This window comes from Archocentrus centrarchus, chromosome 5 (genome assembly GCF_007364275.1).
Source record: "Archocentrus centrarchus isolate MPI-CPG fArcCen1 chromosome 5, fArcCen1, whole genome shotgun sequence".
NCBI classification, from domain to species: domain Eukaryota; kingdom Metazoa; phylum Chordata; class Actinopteri; order Cichliformes; family Cichlidae; genus Archocentrus; species Archocentrus centrarchus.
Window position 1 is genome coordinate 20,510,015 of NC_044350.1, and position 15,630 is coordinate 20,525,644.

Consider the following 15,630-nt stretch of genomic DNA (forward strand, 5'->3'; position numbering starts at 1 on the left):
ATGCGCATGCATTCCCAGCAGTTTTTCGCCAATTAGAAAGATATACTGCAAACATCTGTGTCACCCGCGCTTTAATATTATATAAGTTAGAGGTGACGAGGCCTGAGCAGTGCAATGTGTCATGTGTTAAACCTTTTACCACGAGAAATAAGTGAGAAACGCAGTACATCAAATGTCACACTTTGATAGAGCATGTGGGCGAAAAGGTCTAGATAAAAGTCTCCAGTGTATTTAGACTTCCTTGAAATTGGAAAAAAAAAGAAAAAGAACAAAGTACACATCCTGACATTTATTCTCTATTCATTAGATGCCAGTAAAGAATAGAACCGTTCTATTGTCTGACCAAAGCCGGCTCTTGTGAATTAAAACTCGCATGACTTCCTGTGGGGGATTCAGTGTTTAACACTGCCACTTACGAAAAGGCTGAATCTACAAGGCAAATCTATAGGGCAACGCTAGTACAGTGAATTAAGTGCATTAAGAAGCCGGAGCGTTCACTGATTGAGTGCATCAGGGCCTCTGATGAAAACCATTAACAAGATTAAAACAAATTCAGGCCTGCGACCTTTCCTAGACCAGCTATAGCTTGTTCCTTTCACAGACTACAATAAAGCATCCTCAAATGTGCCTCAACACACAGCGGCAGGACTGGACATAACAGCTCTGACAGTGTCAAGAAAATTTACTGTGTAAAGTGAGTTTTCAATTTTCAATATGTGGCAATTGGATCACTTAAGTGCCAAGAGCTTATGAGGTCATTCCTCAGGACACAGTGTGCAGCCCTGCATGAATTGTCTAGTTATTGATTCTGAAATAAATTCAGCTGCCTCTGGTGGATGCATTACACTCCTCACATATTACTGGAGTTCCTGAATGGTGATGGCTGATTACTGGTAATGTAAATGGGTCCATCTAGGAGCATGACACTGATACCACCCTGCCAGGTCAGATATTTGATCGCAGTGAGCGTAGGACGACCCAGCCTGAAAATTTATGTCGGTATAGCTACATAAGGTGATTTAAAGAAAAGGATCTACAAAACAATTGTCAAGTTGTAAAATACTACCTAAATAGAGGTGCAAATCCATTAAATAGTTTGGAACCAAATCAAATACCTGTAGAAATGTGCCTAGTACTGATGAAAAATACCCACCCTTCCAGTTGCTAGCCAAATGACTCAGTGTTAACCATAAATAATAGCAACCGCATAGGGCTTTGCATCACTTCCAAGCAGACTTTGCATGCCTGCCTGGGGGCCATACAAGCAGTCAGACCTCCTCCTTTCCCCTTTAAATGCTTTTTGATGTTGGGCTCTAATCAATACTTGAAGGCTGAATTTAGAAGCGATAAATAAAATCATGAAGTGCAATGCATTTGATACATCTCCAACAGTTTCTCCAGTATCCTGACTAGTATGCAATGCCGACTGCACGCAGTTCATTAGGTGCAAACCCCAACCCACGTGCATAGAACGACGATCGTGCACATCCTCAGGTATTCAGAGGCATTCATGGTGTTCTGCTGCTACATTACATTATATTCTTCATAGAGTAAAATGCAATTAATGAAAAACTGGGGTTTGATACAGTAAGTAGTGGAAATTACCCAACTGGGCTCATTCAGTCCTTGAACAATATCTGAAGTTAGTTTTCTTTAACCTTTATTTGAAACCATGAATTTCCTTTGCATGATAAGGTCTGACTTTTCCTGTAGAGTTCATACAAATTCAATGATTTCCTCACACCACGCTGTTCTTAGTTTTCTGTTCCTACTGCTACAATCTAAAAAGACTGCAGTAGTTCTTTACAGCAATAACAAGTAGATTAACATGACTTTCTAAAACAATTACAAGAAAGGGGGGAAAAAAAAAAAAACAACCTTACAACTACCCGTAGTTTTTATTGGTAAAGTAATAAAGCTAATGAATTCTAAAGTGTGCACTTACTGGCTCAGCATCTAAAGCACTTTAAATAAATTCACATTTAAGATCATGACTAAAAATAAAGAACAAACAAACAATACATAAATGCTGATTAACTTGGGAGGTATTACAGACGAAATCGAGTGGCATGCTGCAATAGGACGGCCACTAATTAGCCAAAAGGGATTACAAGACTGTTAAAGCACCAGTCATCTATGCCAACATATCAATCATGACAAATGAGGACATCTGCTCATAACACAGCTCCTCGACATTCACGCTTCTTTTTTTTGGCCTTGTTTTCATATATGCCAGCTTGGTGGTTTGGGTGCCTAATCATTGGTACTTTTCTGTCCATTCGATGGTCGGCAGTCACAAGACAGCCATACATACACTTTTCACAACGGACTCACTGACACCAGCGTGGCACGGATATAATCTACACGTAGAAAAAGCTATTTAAGACTGATAAACAACAGATCCAGAGCATAAAAGTGCAGGCATAAACAAACAGCATTCAATTGAGAGGTACTTGGCTGTGACTCAAGGTAATGATTCTAATCAAACAGCATCAGAGCCAGCCTGCGCAGGCATTTAGCTGCAGTTCTTATGACCACAGGATACAGTCCAAAAAGTGCCTGTGCACGCCAAACTCCAAGTTAACAGAATCTAAAGATGTAATGATCTATTTAAAATATCAGTATCCCGGCAACCCGAACGACAACCATCCCAACATATATTTACAAGGCTGGAAACCAGGCAATGTTTGCCATTCTCAGTTTAATTATCATCAAAATCATTTCAATCTATTGACAATTTTTTTGAAGCAACTAATTGCTGCTCCTCCACTACTATACTGTTATCTTTCAATATGGTGGTGGAGCTCAGCAAAATGGTGCGTCTTGCAAGTACTAAGCTGAATACCCCCTAAGTGCTATCATCTTTATTGGAAAAAGTACTTTAGTCAGTCTATTCAGAGAATATTCACATGCTTAAATACATGATTAATCTTTTATCTCAAAGCAGCAACTTCCACTTTAACAAGGAGACACTCAGTAATGTTACTGGTATCATAAGGCCTATTCAAAGCATTTAATTCTAAACATTACAGCAACACAGATGATTGTCTTGAGATCTGAGAGGCTGAAGCAGCAGAGTGGTTGCTAGCTCCCACCTGCTTGACGCTGGCTGTTAAGCGTGGGGACAGATGATCTCTGCAATCCCTGAGTGATTAGTGGTTACCTTGGGATAGAGCTGTTCTGCTTCAGTAAACACATGTGTTGTTGGGTTTAGATTAGCTGTGACAATAACACGGAGCAGTTATCACACTTTCAGTTTACGCCAGTGTTTGACAGATAAGCGGACACACAAGAATTTGTGCGACAGCACGGCTAAAACCATCCTGGGATCAAACAGAAGGAGTTTCTTTTTTTTGTTATGTTTTGTAAATGTTCGTTTCAGCTGTTGACTGTGTTGTCGTAAAATTTCACTGTCTGGTGAATCCGAGAGTTGTCTTTGTTGAGGAAGCATAAAACAATATCTTTCTGAAATATGGAAATGTCAAATGAAAAGGCCATGGTATTCAAATCTCTAGTTAATTAGGGTCCTACTACCAGGAGTGTTTGTGTTGAAGAACAGAAAAATATGCATTCCCCGAAGGGAAGCATGTCAACAGGATCGATAGTGTAGTCTCTAAACTCCTAGTCTGACTTAAAAACCATCCAACTCAGCAGATCCTCTCCCCAGGAATTCCCTGAATTTAACCAACACCAAATTTTCCCCACTAGCTGCCTATGGTATTCATTCATAAAAATCCAGTTTTAAAATATAAAAGTAGACTATCAATTATGATGCATTATGTACCTAAAAGTGGCTTCGCACCACCACAAAGAGCAAACAAGAAAAAAAAAAAAAAAAAACTGTTAAACATCAATTACCCTGGCCCTTTTACCTGTTAGTTTCTGGCTGAAGAAACATCAATCTCATTCTCAACCCAAAGGAGAGAGCCTCGGGACTAATCTCTTAAGGTGTTAACTTAAGCAGTTTAATCATCATAACAACAATGGTGATTGTCTGCCCAAAAAGATTTGGGTCAGATGAAAGCATAAGGAGAGAAGCGTGAGCTCAACTTCCATAAATAAGTAGGTTTTCTGGAGTAAAATGTGAGCCAAAAAAAAAAAAAAAAAAAAAAAATCATTTAATAAGGACACAGTTTTCATCGAGTCGTTTACTTAGGAGATTATGTTTGATTTCAGCAGTTCTTGTCCTCCATAAAAGTAATTATAAGGATCTAAACACAGCCAGACTTAAATGGCATCATGTCAAGCTTATGTTAGTGTTCTTTTGCTCGTCAATTCAAATTAAACACTTATCTCTCCCGCTGAAGGTCAAAGGCTGAATGACGTGTAGACATATGAACTAACTAACCAATAAAAAGGAATCGCTTCTATTTACTGGTGCGCTGGCTTTCTATAGTTGTTCAAGATAACAAGAAAATAAATTTATGTAAAGGTTAAAACGTAATTCATCAAACACACCTTGACTCTCATTCAACAAGCTTATTTTGCATTCTGCCAGGCACTCTGAGCTTGATAAAACATGCGCCGCCTAATCCTATATCTTCAGTGATTGTCGCCATAATTCATGACAGGGAAAATGAGCCTAGTGGAAGAGATAGCCTACTTTTGAATTTGTTTTTCCTCGCCTCGGAAGAAGACAATCTTGAACGTAACCCACATAAAAAAAAATAAACAAAAAAAAAAAAAAAAAAGGAGAGAAACCCACCCAGTGTGCACAAATGAAGCACGTATAGGCTGTTGACTCACAACAGCCCAAAATAGGGGGGGAAAAAAACAAAAAACAAAACAAAACAAAAAAAAAAAAAGGAGCCTGAAAGTCCCATTGTTTCCCTTCTCCACAGGGCAACACTGACTGACAGTTCAGCTGTAAGTAAAGCTGACACGGTATCACATCGAGGCAAGTTTTTTTTTTTTTTTTTTAAAGGGGAAAGAGGACGTGGCAACGGAAGGACACGGGACATTTATTGATATAGCCAAGTCCTCCAGTGCAGTAGTAGATGTCCTTCGGTGAAAGTGCGTTATTGCCTGGACATTAATCACCATTGTCATGAAGCACAGGAAATAAGTACACAAGTTTCCCCAGCAGCATCCCCCCCCCCCCTTTAAACCCGCCTGGTCCAATCCAGTGTGTGTGTGTGTGTGTGTGTGTGTGTGTGTGTGTGCTTGCATGGTCGAGTGTTGCTAGGACAAATGAAATGATTTGGAGTGAAGTGGCCGTGAGTCATTCTAAATGATTAAAATGCTACTGTGACCAGCTCTGAGTATCTTGGCTGAAAGAGTGAGGGAAGTCAACCATACACACCAAGTAATGAAGTGATGACTGATTGCCTTGATTAACATAAGTTACACAAATAAACAGTTTAATCACCATTAATATCAAATTACTGTAATTATCTTATAAAATAAACACTCTACCCAGAACGTTGAGCTCATACTGAAATTCTCCACTTCAATATCAGTTCCTGCAATTTCAGGCAGGGCAATCGTCAGCATTGTCAATGGGAACCAGTGAGCTAAAATTCACAAGACGGTCCTTTTTACTGTGCGTTTAAAAAAAAAATAAAAATACCAATCAGTCTTTGTCAGACAGAAAACTCTGAATTTCACTAGAGATTGCAAAAATGCCTATATTTATTGGAAACAATTAAATTCATATTTAATGATGCTTCTCGTTTCTTATTAATTTCTCTCCACATATTTGTGGGAGGAGGAGGAAGGCTGCAGTTATACTTCCAATTAAAGCAGTGGAAGTAATAAACAGAAGTAAAACAGTCACAAATTGTCTCTAGCCACATCAATTTTAAATGAGCTGCAAATGTGTCTTCAATAAGCTTGTAAAACAAAAGGAAATCCCAAAGCAACTGACAACAATATTGGAAATGCAGTTGCTAAGAACAGACTGCTCAATGATGCTCCATTTCTGAAACTTGCATTAAGCACTACAGAGACATAAAAGAGCCATGGCACAACTGGAAATCGATGAACTTGTATCGAGTGGACAAGGGTTAGCCTTGGCACTCAAATCTACAGTCAGATACTTTATTAGGTACACCTTGCTAGAATTGGGTTGCACCCCCTTTTGCCTTCAGAACTGCCTTAATTCTTTATGGCATAGAGTCAACAAGGTGCTGAAAAACGTTCCTCAGAGATTTTGGTCCATCTAAACATGATGGCATCACACAGCTGCTGCAGATTTTTCCAATCGCACATTCATGATGCGAATCTCCCGTTCTGCCACATCCCAAAGGTGCTTTATTGGATTGCAATTTGGTGACTGGGAGCCCATAATGCATCCATGCTTTCATGTTCTTTACACCAAATTTTGAACCTACCAATCTAAATGCTGGAGCAAAAATTGAGACTCATCAGACCAGGCAACGTTTTTTTTTTTTTTTGGTTTGTTTTTTTTTTTATTTCCCATTTTCAATCTTCTAGTGTCTGATTTTGTTTCACCTGTGCAAACTATAGCCTCAGTTTCCTGTTCTTAGCTGACAGGGGTGCCACCCGGTGTCTCTCTGCTTCAAGGTTCGATGTGTTGTTACAACCAAGGTATGTGGAAGAGTATCTCTGAAGGCAGAACTGGTTATTAGGGTTTTTCTTTTCTTTGCCTTCCTATCAGCTCAAAGCAGTCTGGCGATTCTGCTCTCGCTTCTGGCATCAGCAAGACATTTTCACCCAGAGAACTGCTGCTCACTGGACATTAAGTAGCTAACTGACATCAAACGATGACATAGCAAGTTATGACTAAAGTATTTCTTTTTAAAAAAAAAGGGGAAAAAAAAGCAAACATACACTGTACTGCTATAACTAAGACAGATGACGACAGAGCTAAATACAGTGATGTTTGAAGGGTTAGTGAATTTGGGCCTGTTGACATATCATGATCTGCAACATGGTGCCTGGGCACCGAGCTGTGGTTAGAATAATATAAACACAGTAGCACAAGGAAAATACAGCATGAGGATTAAAATGTTCTCAGTAAGAGTACATGTTGATTCCCTGACTGGCAGAGACAAATATCATATGGCAGGAAGAAGAAAACAGACAAAAATTCAGCCAAGAAAATATCTGTGAAGACCCCATCCACAACACAAGGTTAGTCATGAATATGATGCTGCATGGTTTGGATTATTTGCTATATAAAAGTTCTGATCCTAAGCTTAGCTGGCGAGAGTGATTATTTTCTGAAGCTTTAAAAAAAAAAGAAAAAAAAAAGAAAAAAAAAAGTGGTGTATGGGACACTGTGAGCCCATAGGCTATGGTGTACACTGTGGGTTTTTAAAAATTTAGCTTAAAGACGTGCCGCACATGAAGAGTGCTAATAAAAAGCTGTTGAGGCTGAGAATGACAACTGAATAGTTTGAGGGCATGTGTCGATTCAGAATGCAAGAGACAAAGCACTGCAGCACATTATTAAAAATAAATAATAAAAAAAAAAATAGCATCCAACATTAAAAAGCTTCATCCAACTCGGAAGCAGCTTGGACCCAGAAACGAGGTCATTAAGTCATCACTTCAATGGGCAGATTCCACAGATTGACAGCTGGTAGCTGATCAACAAAAACGTCCCTAAAAAAGGCAGGGAACAGGAACGCCCTGGCTACTAGGAATGCAGATAATGTGGGCTTTGAAAGCCACATTATCTGTTTATTAAATAAACCAGTTTATTTAATAAACCATAAAGAAGAAAACACATTCAGTAAGTTTAATTAAATGAGGTGTAGGAAGAAAAAAAAAAAAAAAAAAAAAAAGCAAAAAAAAGCTTTAAATGTAAACATGAGTTTTGTTTGCTTGTTCTTTACGAAGCACACTGTGTGTTAGTGCTATTGCTTTAACACAGGAGAAAGCACACTTTAGGAAAAAAAAAATGATACTACTAAACTCTATTATAGAACTATACACCATCAGGCACTTGCTGCAAACATTTTGCAACCAAAATGTTGTGTGGAACTGAAAATTGGTTTCATGTGTGCATCATCTCAAAAACGGACCACAACTTGTGGTGACCACACACTGGTCAGCATATAGTTAAGATAATGAGTCTGAGGTACCTTATAGTATAAAATTTTGAACAATTTTTTTTTTTTTTTTTAACATGGTATAAGGCTTATACCATGTAAAAAAAAGAAAAAGAATGGTTTAATATATTTGTAATCACAGTCCTAGTTATTTATTTTTATTTTTTTGGTGAAAGGACAAAATTGCTTTGGTGGGTCCCAGGTTTGTTTGTCCCCCCCCCCCCCCCCATGTAGGAAAAAGCCTGGATGATCTTAGGCAGTTTTGGTGCCTCTCTGGCTCTGACAGCTACTGCACTTGTCACTGTGGTTATTCTTCACTGGCTCAGTTGGCCTCTCCCTACCTGCCCTCTCCCTGCCTACACTGTCACAACCAGCGTGAACGCAGTGACACAACGACACACAAAACAGCCCATTTAGCTGTTACTGCGTTCAAAAGATGAAGCGGTCAATAGCCATTTAAGTTAAAAAAAAAAAAAAAAAAAAGAAGTAGAACGAGAGCGAGTGAGAAGGATGCAGAAATAGAAAGGGAGGCCTGATATATAAAATTTGGGGTTTTATAAAATTGACTGGGTGCAAGAGCTGCCAGCAGCTGCCACTGAAGAAGGGAAAAAAATAATAATCACAAGGGATAACAAAGTATATGTCAAAGCAGTGTAAAGGGAATACCACGTTGTGTATACGTGTTGCCTGCAATGGACAGACAATTCAGCCTGTCCATTGCAGGCAACTAAATTTTTTACCATGAGCTGACACACTCTCAGAAGGTGAAACGGAGAGCAAGAAGAGCAGCAAAACAGGAGTAGAGACTCACACTGAGCTGAAACACACCATGGACTTCGCTCTGCCATTTTGCTCTTGTTTTCACTTTCTTCTCTTAGAAATCTGGGGCTTACCAACAGTTTCAAAGGGAGGGACTCAAATGCACTACTATGCAAGCCCACTGGACCAGCTCCCAAAACATAGAACCATGAAGACAGCAACACGTTCTAAGAACTCTGCCTCAAAATCTCACTTTTAAAACACGAAGTGACGGATGCATGTTTTGAAACACTGAGCCCCACTCAATAGTTGTCCATAGTTAATGGCATACATACTATTGTTATGCTTTACTTTTTTATTTATATGTATAGAAAACAAAATGTAACAATTTATATAACAGAACATGACTAGTTTTGCAGCAGAGAGAGACCTAGTCCTGAGATTAAAGTCCTTTGCAAAGTATCAAGTCCTGAGTCACTGCCAGTCTTTACATCATTTAAAAATTAGACCAATTAGGTCTTCACATAAGGCTGACTAACCACGCTGCACCAAATGAAATCACACGCAGGGGCAACTAACTGAGCAAGTTGATGGCACTAGTGCCAGGATGGGAAAGGTTCATGTAGGGTCCTGATTGGATTTTCATCATTTCTTGAAATTAGTTTTACAAATGAGAAGATGATGGAGTGCCTTTCAACTGAATTTCACAATGACTATTCCAGGCACAAAGAAATTTTATTTCTGTTATCCTTTTGAAAAAGAATTAAAAAAAAAAAAAAAAGGCATTGAATCAATTATAAATTCTGAAAATAAAACAAGGTTGTCAGCTTTTATGTACACAGTTCAAACTACAGATTGAGTTTTTCCAAACTTTTTTTTTTTTTTGGGGGGGGGGGGGGGGTGCATACATTACAAGAAAAATGTATCTTAAGTCCTACAAAAATCCCCGAATGTTTGTGAAAGTCAGTCTTGTTTTGTCCTCACATCCCTAAAAATGCTGTTGTTACTTTTTAATTTAAATGTCCTTTAAACGTCCTGCATTTAACATAATTGTCCTATTATTTTAACTGTGCTGCCGCATAAACAAAACCGACTTTATCTTAATGGCAAGTTCAAATTCTACAGGAAACTGCGGAATAATAAAAAGGTAGCTCATTTCACAGGTAAATGAGGCACATTTTTCACAGATGAACAGTTAGAGGTTACACGCTGGGCTGCTTTCCGCTCACCACAACGGTTGTCGGTTGCTAAGTTGGCCCCCTCGTAGTTCAAACAATCACCGTTCAAATACTTTTACCAACAATACCGCATTGTTGTTTTAAAGCCCCCCCAACCTAATTAGAATGACAGATAAGCCAGTCATTAAATTTAAAAGCAATAAGCAAAGGATGAGCATCACTAGCAAAGGGATAAACAGCGAGTTATCTGCACGCTGCACACAAGTGAAAAGTGATTACAGTTGCAATGTTTCCCCATCGGAGCATTTAGTGGGTGGCACAGGCAGCTGGTGGAGAGACAACAGATAACACTGCGCTGAGCCCATCAAAGATTGAGAATGAGCATATGTTACTGATGCTATTTAAAAACCACGAGAGTCCGTTTTGAGACGTGGTGTCAGTACTGTACATATTGAACCAGCTATGCAGAAAAAATACAGAGGACCTTGATGATAATGATGCTGTTGCCAGCTTCAGTGATGTCCAGACAGCTGGCATCCTGCTGGCCCAGCGGTATATCAGGACCTCATTAATTAGATTAATAATTTGTTTGCTCAGTACTATTCTATTTGCAGCAGGCACTGATGATGTTATTTGAAAAAAGGGTAATTTTTACAATACCTTTGAAAGCATCTATTAAGCCACAACTGGCTATTTTTTTTTTTAATCTTTTAAAAAAGTCCTTTTTTTTTAAAAAAATTCCCTGTGTAACCAATTATTCCCCAGCCGCATCACAAGGATTTACACACATATTTAAGTGCATTTCTATAATTACAGACGCTTCCAGTGAGGGATGCAGAGGTGCAAGTCCAACCACACAACTTAAACACACCTCAAATACAGTTTTTAGAAAACACAATGGCAAATAATCTTCTTACAGGTCTTTGTATACACCGTGTTATTGCAGAGAATTAAATTTTGGGTGGAGGTGGAATCGTGCTGTTTGCATTAGTGAGAAAAGACACGCATAAGTGCTTCAGTACTCAAGGAAAAAAAAAAAAATCTTTATAGATTGTCATGAAAATAAGTCAACCATGACAGCCATTTGTTTGAATCTGGCATCCCTTATTATTATTATTATTTTTTTTTTTTAAAGCAAATAGCTTCTCTTAACCTTTTTAAAACTCCTGTAGCAGCAACACCATCTTTAAACAGCAGAAGAACACAGGTGGAGAGAAAGTGCTGGACTTATCCTCCCCCAGTTTCAGGTGGTTTATCAGTAAGCCTGTGCTGCCTTTGAAACAACAGCATTGTCATGACACAGGAACTGACACTCAAAACCATTTTCAATACCACAGGGCTGATGATGGCAAAGGACTTTGGGATTTTAATAATAAAGCTGCAGAGGCCTATGAGTGAGTGGGACTGTGTGGACACTGTGGCGTGTGTGTCAACTCCCCGTTGGAGAGGCAAGAGAGGAAGAAAGCACAGCTGGTACCGGTGTATGGGTTTTGCCATAAAGAACAAACCGTTTCAACAATTTAAAACCGATATGTACTGAAAGCACTCTATATTTAAGATGCTGAAATGTTATCTTTTTGGGCCTTTTAAGGCTACCGGTTATTAAAACAGCTTACTGAGCACATGAGGACATGGAAGCATGAAACTGAAGGATCTTGGGGCAAGGAAGGGGGGGTGCCCGAGAGAAACCATTCTCAAGTGTTACATCACTGCTACTTTCCTATAGAGGGTGATTGGTGCCACAGGAGCAAAATGCATGAAACAGTATCAGACACTAATATACTTGTAGCCATTTTCATGCAGGCACTGCAGCTTTGAACTTTGACATCATCAAGAAAGATGAATGCAAATGTCCAAATCATTAAACTGTCTTTGACCTGCCAGTTTAAAGAGTTCACTAAAATCAGTGGTTGTCACGTGTCCAGCCTCAAGTATGCGCTATCCCTGACCAAAATCAAACTGTGCATTTTGAGCAGTAGGACTGCATCTGATGTGGAGAATGTCCGCTTTTGTATATATATAAAATAAAAAAGGGGAAATACAGACAACACCTGTCCCTGATTCCCCCCCGCATTTTATCGAGGCAGTGTGTGTAAATGACTTTTAAGTGTTACAGTAAAGCTGATGGATTAAACTATAAAATATTTGTTTGTTAAATAGTTGTTTAGGAACCATATCAGTAAACACAGACTAGAGATGTGACCAGAACTGATACTTGGACAATCTTTTGATACCACAAATCTGAAAAAGTAATGGTACTCATTATTTTTTTAGTACGTAGGTACCACAGGTAGCACCACGTACCAAGGCTGCAATTCTTCCAGAACTGATGGGGACGGCGTATACTTACAACTGTTCTAGTCTATCCTTGCGTGATAAAGAAGAAAAGGGATGCCCACAAGCACAGCAGAAGAAAAATACATGTGGAAGGGCAACTAGCGCAGCTGCTGCATTAGCACCAGCTAACTTGTTGATAAAAAAAGGTGGTAAGCGTTTTTGTGTTATTATCCTGAACTGTTTCAACCATGTTCCACAGGCTAAAATGTTTGCAATGGCTAACATTATAGAAATGCTTCAGCTAATGTTATAGCTCAGTAATGTTAGGAGGCTACTCAGCAGCCACCCTAAAATTTTAGTCTGTGTCCCATCCAATAAAATGCAATGCTAACATTTTTAAATAAAAAGCCTGCCAGCACCCGTCAGTAATTTAAATGACTTTTTAATAAAAACACTTTACGTATATAGGATACTCATTTTGTTTGTTTTTACCAATACCATGGCATCAAATTGGGTAATGAAAATGGTGTAATCCTACTGGTACTGTTACTAAATCTCTGGTGTCATGACACAGTAGTACTGTTTTTGCGATTTAAGTATGAAAATCAAAGGGTAACTCAAGATACAGCGCTCACAATATTATAAATTAAAATGAAGAACTGCCCTACTTTATGCAGGACAATTATCATCGTGATGATATGTGAGTAACTGAAGAATGAAAATACCACTAAAAAGGCAAAAGGGAAATGGTGTTCATTTCATTTATTCCAGTATGCTTTAATATTATTGTGTAAAACTTATTAACATGTCAATTAGCCAATTTGTTTGGCCTGCTAGCTGTCATTATCCCTGTGTGAATCGTGCCTTTTTCAGTTCACGTTACATTTATTCATTTGATAAAGTGCTAACGAGAGAGGCCATGAAGTAGTGACGCTGGTAAGCGAAGCTGGCATGTTGGTGCCAGCGTACTGACGCATTGTACTGATGTATTCTTAGTCCAATACCAACATCTAGTTTGCATAATAATCCAACCAATTCATTTATGAGCAGCTGTTTTAGCATGTGTTGGCTTATAAGTGCCCAAAAAATGACAAGCCACAAATGCCAAAGATAACCTCTGTGGTCGAGAACCATATTTTCACATTACATAGTTTGACCGCTGAAAATCACATTTTAGTGCACCCCTCCCCCCCATCACAATTCAATGGAGAATGAAAAATATATGATTATAAAAGTTTACATGTGATTATAACTTGAATCAGCAGATTTCTATTGTTTTAACTGTAAAACCACACATAAGTATGGGCCTTGCACACAATACACAGAGAACATCCTTACCACATCAATACATTTAAGGAGGTGCCATGAGGGGGGGGGCTTCAATACCTTAAAGTGTGTCATTCCATTGATTGTTTTGAGCCATCTTAAAGAGAATATAAATCAAAACTTAATCACAATCCCTGTGACATTTAACCTCAAACCCAGCATTAGCCTTCACTCCAGCCTCCTCTGTGATCCCTGAATCTAAATTAAGTCCAACCCCCCCAACCACAAAGGGCACTTCAAGTAGAAAACATTTATAAATGGGAAACTGGCTACATCACAAGACCAGTGTTGCACCACATTCAGCAACCCGTAACATTTTGTGACCCCCATCATTTTTACACATTTAATAAAACAGTTTGAATAGGTGACTAAAACAGCTGTGGCAACGGCTGCAACAGCACTGAAAAACGTCAATATTTAGTCATCCTTGTTTTTTTGTTTTCCTACACGTTGAAGGGTTTCTGCACAGGACAAGCAGCCCACAGTCCAGACCTGCATTCGTACTCCAGTGGCATTAATCGCCTCTCATACATGCACATCCATCCACGAACCAACAGCGCTAACTATCGTCCTCATCCTCGTCTCTACCTACGCACATGACAGCAAGGAAAGGCACAGAATATACCGCCACATAAACTAAGAGCACAACTACTATGAGCCTGTAAAATAACTTATTAACCCCACGATAAAACTGCAGGGCACGCCGATGAATTCATCTTTGTAATCCCATCGAAGAAAAATGGAAATACCGGGCACAAAGTACAGCCACGGAGTGCCTACAGGAATGTTATTGTACATTTCCATACATCGATGTGCACTGCATCGTGTTGTGTGAATAGCCAGCTAACGAGGAAAGGGTCAAACGGGAGCTTGGAGACTAGATGCGGGTCTGGTTGAGTGTTCAGTCTGGCGTTAACGCAGGGATACTTTGCGCCATAGTCTCGCTGCTTAATCAATAACATGCACACAAATCACGCAGGCTAAACGTCTCAGCTGGTTGGACGTTGAACTCGGCTCGGCCCTGAAACCGTCAAGCTAAACGTTACCCTTCATCTCCACAACCAAAAACTCGCCTTTATTTATTTAGCCTTGAATATGAAAAGAGCTAAACTAACACAGTAGCGTCGGGCACAGAGGAGTTGGGCTGAATAGAAATGATAGCTAACGCGTGTTGCCAAGTACTTACCAGGCTGACAGTCTTTGTGTTTGGGCAAGGTTAAAAACATTAAGGATAAAATCCACCAGTAACTCGGTTCCCGTATTCTCCGCATGTTAGTCTACTCATCGAGAGCAGCAAGAAGGCAACGGGTGACAAAGTTTGTGTCTTTTCTTCTTCTTTAAAAAAAACAAAAAAGAGAGAAATCACATACACACTACCTAAGCTGAAACGAAGTTGGCACAGTGGCCACGAAGGCAGAGCATCAAAGTAATGGTTGGCGGTCAGGACACAGTCACTGCTTTAAAAAGCCAAATTTATTCGCCTCCGGTCTGAGCACAGGCTGCTTTTAGCTTCGAGGAATAAAACGTTACGCACGCTACGGCTGTGCAAAAACAGTTCAAAATCTGTTGTTGGACTCCTCCGTGTCTGCAGCAGCGGGCTTCCAGATAGCGACATTCCCGAAGTGTAGCGAGGTCAATCGGCGATCAATCGCGGTATTTAACTACAAGGGGGTTCGGGGGGGAAAAAAGTGATCGAATGATATTGATTACATGCGGTCATTATTAAGTGATTATCCGCGGCGTCAGCGAGACGAATGCTGAAGCAGAAAAGTGGTGCTGGAAATGTCCCATTCTTCCATCCAGGAAGTAGACTAGCGGTCAGGCGTGCACGGATATGTGGCTACTGGTCTGGTCCCGTCCTACCGGACAGGCTGCGTGTGTGCAAACGAGAGAGAGAGAGGCAGAAAGAAGGAGGGTGGGAGGGAGATGGAGCCTGCACGGGGCGGGAGCAGAGAACGGAGAGTGGGGGGAGGCGGTTCTTGGATTTGTTGAATGCAAAATGACTTCTAACGGACCCAGAAGCTGGTTTCTGTCTAGGGTGCTGTGATAAGGAAGACTCCAGAAATCGAGGA

At 39.7% G+C, this 15,630-nt stretch overlaps 1 protein-coding gene across 3 annotated transcripts in view; it reads right to left on the reverse strand.

Moving 5' to 3' along the window:
- LOC115780334 (receptor-type tyrosine-protein phosphatase gamma-like) overlaps positions 1-15,428 on the reverse strand; it is a 114,692-nt gene extending 99,264 nt beyond the window's left edge. For 2 of the 3 annotated variants that reach the window (XM_030729470.1, XM_030729469.1), the window contains exon 1: positions 14,745-15,428. In XM_030729470.1, the coding sequence (XP_030585330.1) occupies positions 14,745-14,829 (85 nt within the window). In that variant the 5' untranslated portion in view covers positions 14,830-15,428. The remainder of the gene's footprint in view (positions 1-14,744) is intronic. The other variant, XM_030729471.1, reaches the window with a different exon arrangement.
- Between the last annotated feature and the right edge of the window lie 202 nt (positions 15,429-15,630).